Here is an 8,521-nt window from a genome sequence, read left to right as displayed (position 1 = left end):
TTTGACTCTCTGCAAGAAAGCAAATATTTCCCAAAATGTTCATCTATTCTTTTTAAATGAAAAACAGTTGTAGGTAAAAAATAAATATCGGCTAAAACTATTTAGTGATAATTGTAAGGCAAAAAACAAAACAAAACATGGCACCAAAATTGTAATTCAAAACCTGCTTGACCTAAAACGTGTATTTAATCATAGCAACTCAAGGCACACCTCCAGGACCTACGCTAGCTATGCCTGTTTTTACTACTTAACCAAGAGTGTATCTCAACCAGTACCGTTGTCATATTCTTCCTCTACGAACCATAAACAAACTCTCTTTGAAAGCAAAAAAAACAAAAACATATGTCAATGGTGAACTTTTCATGGATAGAGAAAAAAGACATCCACTACAGCAGCAAATCTATCTGTGATCGATTGTGACATACCATAACAGTGCATTGACCCTCCTGAGAAAAAAACCCTAAACACTTCCTAAACAAATATAGAACATTAGTCTAACAGGAGGCGCATCGGGAGGATTGAAGTGACGTGGTCCTAGGGTGGAGGTTCCCCCCGCAGCCGCTGATCTGAGACCAGGCTAGCCTCTTCAGTTATCCTGAGCTAAACCCTTAGCAGTGAAACGTTTAAAAAATGGTCTCAGAGCAGTGTCTGCGATTGACCTCATCCTAATCCCAGTGTTAACTCTTTTAGTCACAGAAGCAGGTCAGTGTTTGTCATCTGGCCTGGTGGTGGCTTGGCTGACAGCGCTGCCCCTGTTCACAGAGGGGGTTGCAGCCCAGGTTCGGCGTGTCTCTTGGCATTAGTGAAAAGTGTGGAGGACTGGAAGGAAGCACGGAGGGGGACCAGTGAACAGAGGTAATATCCATTCTCCCTCTGTGACAGGGGAGTGTCAGGGGCAAAGATGACAAACTGGAGGGGAAGCAGCCATTAGGGTGAAAGTGAGAGAGGAAGGGTGGGAGACGTCCATTATCCCTTTTAGTTTAGGTAGAGAGGAGAAGGTGAGGGAAGAAAAACAGGAGTGAGAGGAGAGCCAGTATGTCCATTAGCCCTAAATTATCTAGAGTTAATGGAGGAAGGACAAAGGGAAAGAGACAGGAGGCTGAAGAAGAGTAATGACTCAGCCCCAAACATTTAACTCTCCTCAAAGTCCTGAGATGAGGACTCCAGTTTGCTTTTCTTGCTGGGTGGGGCTTCATCCTCTAGGTCCTACAGGCAAGAAGAAAAGAAAATATTGAGGATTTTTCTGGACTAATAAATAGTAATATGATAGACTGTATATAAAGGATATCTTCTGGGTCTGAGAAGCGAAGTAAAGTGGATGTACTTTCTTCTTCTTTCAGCTGCTCCCTCTAGGGGTTACAACAGCAGATCATATGACACAGATTCAAATTTTATAGACAGATGTGTTCATACCTGAGTGGCTTTGCTGTCTGAAGAGTCCTTCTCCCCTGAGGACAGGCTGTCTCTCTTGGCACTTTGTGCTCTCTCTGAGGTCTCTGATGAAGGGATGCTCTTACCTGGAGATTGTTAAGACAATGATAGATCAGCACAAGAGCACACATACCTGTTGAATTGTCTTATACTTTAATGACAGTGTGGTCACAGAGATGAACTGCCAAAAACACCCTCAAATTTATCTACAGTTTTCACTTTTGGAGTTACACCAATTCTTTTCAGTGTGTTTGGCATTTTTTCTTGAAGCTTATTTATGATCAATTCAGAAACAATTGGTTTGATTAATGTTATGGTTGCAAGACTATAGACGCACACTGACACACTCATTGGCCTGTTTACCTCATTCTAGGATTTATTTCTTGTAATGTTTTTACTTCTGTGGTCCATAATTGAATGGTGAATGTATTACACTATTCTTTGAAAAGTATAACATGTTTAATCTTTGCTTATTGTGCACTCAGTTCAAATTCGTGGTGCAATATTTCCAGGTTCAATCCCCCACAAGACTGCTGCTGTGAGGAGTACATTGAGATATGCAAAAATATAATATGTAAGTTAGAATGTGAATGTATGAGAGGGGGTTTTGGCATTAAGATGAATTGAGGGTGGCGGTAAAAGATGGTTGACGGTTAAAGTCCCGGGGGGAACAGCACGGCAGCTGCACTGTGTCTGTGGTCCCCGTATGAGTGTTTGACTATGTAGAAGCAGTCATTTTAATCTTCTCACAGTGTGATGCTATTTGTTCTGAGGATAAAAACAAAAACAGGAAGGGGCTCCTCACCCATCTGACAATGCAACTCCACCACCTGCTAGAGGAGCTTTGGATAAGACTGTCATTTAAAGTATGTGTGTCTGTCTGTTTATTTGGAAGTGTGTTTGCAAGTGCCTAACCCCTCTTGCTGTCTGGGCTCTGGTCAGTCTTGGCTTCACCATTGTCACGGTGTGATGTGGAGGTGGGCTCTGGGGCAGGGCTGGTGCTACAACTGTTTTCCTGTTTCACTGGGGACGAGTCAGCGATGGAGCTCTGGTTGCTGTTGTCATCTAGCAAAGACACAAATTGAAAGTATTGCACAGTCACTTTAAAGGCAAACAGATTTTGGTTTGCAGCATTAAGTGTCATGCTCATATTTTTTTTTATAAATACTTGATTCATAATCAAAAAAAATTAAATGAATGACTCCAAAGAGTATTAAAGGGTCTACGCTGTCAATTTTCACGCCATGATAATGCAACAGAAGAAAAAACAATATGCAAAGGAAAAACAGGGAACTTTAAAAAGGCGAGAAAAAAAATCCATCCATTCTCTTCCGCTTATCATTATCAGGGTGTAATCTCTGTGATAAAATCTAGCTAATTATTGTGTCATAGCACCACTGCTGTCTTTGGAAAAAAAACCCCATAAAACTATTAAAAACACATCAATGAGCCACACAGACACACTGGGTGACATGCTTCTTCATTAGCATGAACACACACACTGTAGGTTTTGCAGGGAATGCTCACTGCAAAAACAAATCAACTTAATGTGTTACTCAAAAGTAGTCACTAACAAATCCACCATTTCCTCCAGTTTAGAAACCTTTGATTAAAAAAAAAGCACAGGGCCTGGTTTTCTTTTTGTTTTCTGTTTTTTTGCCTTGAGATGATAGGTGGCGTGTTCAGACCGGATAAAGGTTTGCCTGTTGTTACTCACGCAAGTATGGTTACTGGAATGTTTCAGCCAATGGAAGAACTTCCTTCCAAAAATGCCTGGAATACATTATCTCACTTTCCCAAGCTTGCCTGGAAGTCCTACAGCTTCACTTACTTTTCTCCTTTTTTTTGCCATTTTCTGTAAAGTGAAGCTGTATCATACAACTATAAATACATTTTATATTTTGGATTGTAGTGGCTGTGGGGAGACTCCACAGTTTATGACAGAATATCAGATGATAGGCTTTTGGAGCATGGCATAAACACCCACCATGCATGTCCATCATCCCTGGAGAAGAGCTGTTCTCTGGAGTCGTCACTTCTGAGCCATATTTCTCGTCTTTGCCCTTCTTCTTGTTCTTGTTCTTCTGAAGCAGGAGAATACGCGCAATGTTAGTTAGTAAAACTGGTTCCAACATGCAATAAAGTGAAAGGAAGATGAACAAACACAGCCCGGAGCTTGGATAAATCAGTATACAGCTTTTGATGATTTTGATGATGGTGGTGGTGATGATAATGAACTCACATCATCTGATTTGGGCTCTGTAACTGGCACCCATTTGTAGATGCGAAGGGACGTGTCTCCAACAGTCACCCATTTCTTCTCCCTGTAAGGCACAGAAAAACCAAACTGACTCAAGGGCTCTGGGCCAGTGTGAAAGCAGTGTAGATATAACTGTAGCCACTCTATAAATGATGCTATAGGAATGTAAAATACAATTAAAAAAAAAAAAAGTATTGGATTAGTATAGCAGTTATGTTCTTAGAGTACAGAGTGTACCAACTGTTGTTGGTAAGGTACCACTGTTTCAATTAAGTAAAAATGATCCTTGGGCGATCGTGGCTCAAGAGTTGGGAGTTCGCCTTGTAATCGGAAGGTTGCCGGTTCGAGCCCCGGCTTGGACAGTCTCGGTCGTTGTGTCCTTGGGCAAGACACTTCACCCGTTGCCTACTGGTGGTGGTCAGAGGGCCTGGTGGCGCCAGTGTCCAGCAGCCTCGCCTCTGTCAGTGCGCCCCAGGGTGGCTGTGGCTACAATGTAGCTTGCTATCGCCAGTGTGTGAATGGGTGTGTGAATGGGTGGATGACTGGATATGTAAAGCGCTTTGGGGTCCTTAGGGACTAGTAAAAGCGCTATATAAATACAGGCCATTTACCATTCTCCAGTGAATATTTGAATGTCTTAAACATTTCTGATAGTAACCTGAAGCTACAAAATAAGAAATCCTATGTTACCTGACATTTTGAACACCAAAGGTTAAAGCTTGCGATTGGTTTGCTTAGTCACTCATATGCTGAACACTCGTATTCTCAGTTACTCATTTCTCTGGTCTTTAAAATGCAAAGGGGTAAAAAAGAAATAAATAATAATCACAACCTTGTTTTTTTACTGCCTTTTATCAGCTCACATTACTCGCTGTAACTTTCAGCCTCTCAGATCAGATACTTTGCCAGTATTCTCCTCCTCATACTATTGAAATTAATACTTTGGGATTGTTGATCTGACAAAACAAGCGATGAAGCAATAAGTTAGGCTCTAAAAATAGGCACAAAAAAGTACTATAAATAAGAGTTGTGAAGTTGATACCAGGATTATTGGTGCCTTTTAAAAATGGCTTTGAAAATTAATGAAACAGTAAATTAGTTCATTATTATTTTAATTAATGCTGAGAAACTTTACATTTTAGTTGTAGTTTTGAGGGGGGGGGGATGAAAAGAAAGAAAAAAACTCTCAAAAAACTCTAAGAGATTTAAGACCAATTCACAACATCAGTCACCTAAGGCACTTTGTACTGTATAGTAAAGATGCTACAATATTAGAAACTCCAACAATCAGACAATCGCTTATGAACAAACACTTGGTTACAGTAGAAGGAAAAACTCTCTTAATAGGAAGAAACCTCCAGCAGTGCCAGGCTCAGGGAGGGACGGCCGTCCGCCTTGACCGCTTGGGGTTGAAAGTGAAGAGCATAGAGAGAGAGAGATGACAAAAGATATACTATGGGAGAAAGAACCAGAGTTGAATATTCCCTAATGACTGAATACAGTCGGGCTGTATAAACACACAGAAAGTAAAAAGAGACGAATGTTGAAGAAACACTCAGTGCATCACGGGAAGCCCCCAGCAGCCTAAGCCAACTGCAGCATAACTAAGGGATGGTTCAGGGTCACCTGATCCAGTCCTAAATAGAAATTTTAAAGAAAAAAGAAAGGTTTTGAACTTTAAAATCTTAAAAGGAGAGAGAACTTATGGAAACTGAAGCCTCTGAATTCTACTGTCTAAAATTCTAGGAACCACAAATAAACCAGCAGCCTGAGAGTGAAGTGCTGTGGTAGGATAATAAGGTTCAGGGAGGTCTTTCAGAAATGACCGAGCCTGAATATCTTCTGTGTGGGGAGAACGATTTTCAGTTCAATTATGAATTTAACAGGGAACTCATATTAGCAATAAGCTAATATGGGAGAAATGTGGTCTGTTGAATCATTTTCTATGGATCCATTACTGATTAATCAATCGAAGGAGAGGTCAGTATTCTCTGTAATCCGGCCAGTAACCCAATAATCTTGGGTAATTATAAAGTGAGAGGGGTAAACATCTTACTGGCTCTTCTTTTCCTCTAAACTAACAACCAGTAAGATGTTTTTATTGACTCTTTCAAAAATAACTCAATGCCGATTACTTAAAAATACTTCAATTCTGATTCTTCAGTTTGACCTTCCGATTTTTAACATCTTGTTGTGATTTTAGGTACTGAAACTTAAATTCTGGTCAATTTAAAAGTTGTAAAATTATACCAAAGTGATTATGCCAAAGTGAAGCGCTACAAACACGCGAGGGACACAATTTGGATTTTTTCACAAATGAACATATGTGTGTGTGTGTGTGTGTGTGTATATATATATATATATATATATATATATATATATATATATATATATATATATATATATATATATATATATATATATATATATGTGTGTGTGTGTGTGTGTGTGTGTGTGTGTGTGTGTGTGTGTGTGTGTATATATATATATGTGTGTGTGTATATATATATATATATATGTGTGTGTATATATGTATATATATATATATATATATATCTCAAACCGGTCTGTATTAACTAAAATGAGTTTCCCTGCCCTAAGTCATATTTAAGTTTAATTTCACAATATTAGTTACATCAGGGACATTATTAAACCACGAAAACTCTACGCCGACCTGGGAATTACATATAATGTATGTATATAAATTATTTTTAAAATAAATAAATAAATTTGGCCATTAAGTAAGCTTTCACACCTAAATTGTGTATACTATCATAACAAAAATCGGCGTATCGGAGCCTTCAAATGTGTATAAAAGGCTTTTTTCTTGTGTTAAACGTTAAGACTGAGTCACTACGTGTTCAGCCATGCACTACAGTAGCCTACTTCCCTCTCCCAACCCCCACCGTGCCTCAGTCTCTATCAGACCTAAAGGGCGACTCAAAGCGCTTAATTTAAAACTCCAGACGGACTAAACTGCTCCGACTCAAGAGCGCCGTCGTCAAATTGTTTCCAAGTCCGGACTTATTAGACGTTTCGATCCTAAAAACCGCCGCCTGTGCTACGAGCTCAACAGCGGGCAGCAATGGCTTCATGTGACTGCATCGAAATATGGCTTCTGGGTTCAACCCTTGCCGTTAAAATCAGTGGAAAAATACGCCGGCTACATGTAGTCTAAACGTGCTAGCCCGCCGATGGACGGGGTGGTGCACCGCACTAGTGCGCCCCGGTGCACCTGAGCTGCAAGTACATCTGCCGTGAAATCCACTTCAGAAAATGTCCTTTTCTTTCAATTTCATCCCTCGCTCTGTCTCGCTCCTTCCCTCTCCTCCCCCAACAAGCAAGCCTTTCTCGTGATAGATAACGAACCCTGCTTTTTTTTCTACTTTTCCTCTTACCATTTTCGTACTTTCTCAATAGCGGCCATAACCCTCTTGATGTCATCTTTCGCCCTGCTCCGGGTTTCAGCTCGGACCGACCTGCCCGACATTGCCGCGGTGGGTATAATATTTTTAAAGCTCGCCGGCAGCTCAGACACAATGCAAACAGTAGAGCGCACAGAGGAGCCAATTGCGCCTGCGCGGGTTGATAGAGCAGCGAGAGGAGGGGGGGGGCGGAAGGCTGCAGCTGCACTCAGAAGAGCCGTCTCCCTGCTGAGCCAGGAGGAGAACAAAGAGGCTGCAAGCTGCCTGATGTTCTCTACTTCACTCCAGCCAGAAAACTTGACGCTAAAACTAGAGAGTGTGCGAGGAAAGGACGAAGAAGATTTCATATTTTTACTCTGTTTGATTCATTATTGTTTTTTAGTACTTTGCATAGACTGGCCTCGAGTAAGAGTATAAATGTCCCCCACGTCTTAACACAAGACTGAAAAACAACAGCAAAATTACACCACTTTCATTCTGGCAGGTTCTGTCCCATGTCTCTATTTGTCACTGTGCATCTCCTTCAAACATCTGACATTTCTTTGGAGTCATTATGTGTCTTTTGGCCTTGTTTTGTATCCGTCAGTCATTTTGAGCATGTCTCAGGAGCTTTGTGTTCTTTTCTGCTTGCCTCATGTTGTCATTTTGTGTCTTCTGTTCTGTCCTTGGTTTCATCTCTTTCTGTCACAGATTTTAAATCTCTTTATAGTTATATTGTGTCTCTGTGGAGTCTATTTGGATTTGTTTTGCATGTCTTTGATGTCACTTAATCATGACATCAACAACCCCTCTCACACACTCTTCACACTCCTGCCATCTGGAAAAAGGTACCGAAGCATTCGGGCACACACATCCAGACTGTGCAACAGCTTTTTTCCACAAGCCATCCGTCTCCTCAGCAAAAAGGGACTGGACTGATAAACGCGCACGCACGCACGCACGCGCACACGCACACACACACACACATTATCACTCAGCTTAACTCAACTACCTCAAAACATTGAGACTGGACTGACTAATCAACACAAGCGCAAACACACTGACCTACACCACCAATCTATCGTACACACCAACCTGTAAATGCTCTTTTGCACAATATTATTACTGGACTTTTTGCACTAACTTCTTTACTTCCTAATTTTTGCTGCTACACTAAGGAATGTTTACTGTTCCTCCACTACCTCAACTCATCATCACAAAACCTTATTATTATGTTACGTTGTGTTTTTTTGTCACACTGTCACTTGCTGCTCTTGTTTGCACATTTGCACGTGCACTTTGTTGTCTGCTGTCTGTTAACCAAAAAGAAAAAGTCTTCCTTAGATAGTTAGATAGTTAGTTTTTGTTAATTTATGTTGTAATTTATGTTAGGTCAGTCTGTCTTGTCTCTGCTAGCCAGCTAACT

General features: G+C 40.7%; 1 protein-coding gene across 1 annotated transcript; it reads right to left on the bottom strand.

Annotated features, from left to right (window-relative positions):
* Positions 1 to 345: 345 nt before the first annotated feature.
* Positions 346 to 7,262, bottom strand: bcl7a (BAF chromatin remodeling complex subunit BCL7A). The gene is made up of 6 exons (XM_026173059.2): positions 7,090 to 7,262; positions 3,674 to 3,755; positions 3,419 to 3,515; positions 2,347 to 2,496; positions 1,414 to 1,517; positions 346 to 1,206 (listed from the first exon to the last, which is right to left on the bottom strand). The coding sequence occupies exons 1-6, from the start codon at positions 7,179 to 7,181 to the stop codon at positions 1,132 to 1,134; spliced, it is 600 nt and encodes a 199-aa protein (XP_026028844.1). The 5' UTR covers positions 7,182 to 7,262; the 3' UTR covers positions 346 to 1,131.
* Positions 7,263 to 8,521: the final 1,259 nt, after the last annotated feature.

This window comes from Astatotilapia calliptera, chromosome 7 (genome assembly GCF_964374335.1).
Source record: "Astatotilapia calliptera chromosome 7, fAstCal68.1, whole genome shotgun sequence".
NCBI lineage: Eukaryota > Metazoa > Chordata > Actinopteri > Cichliformes > Cichlidae > Astatotilapia > Astatotilapia calliptera.
The sequence above is the reverse complement of the archived record's forward strand: the minus strand, read 5'-3'. Positions and strand labels throughout refer to the sequence as shown.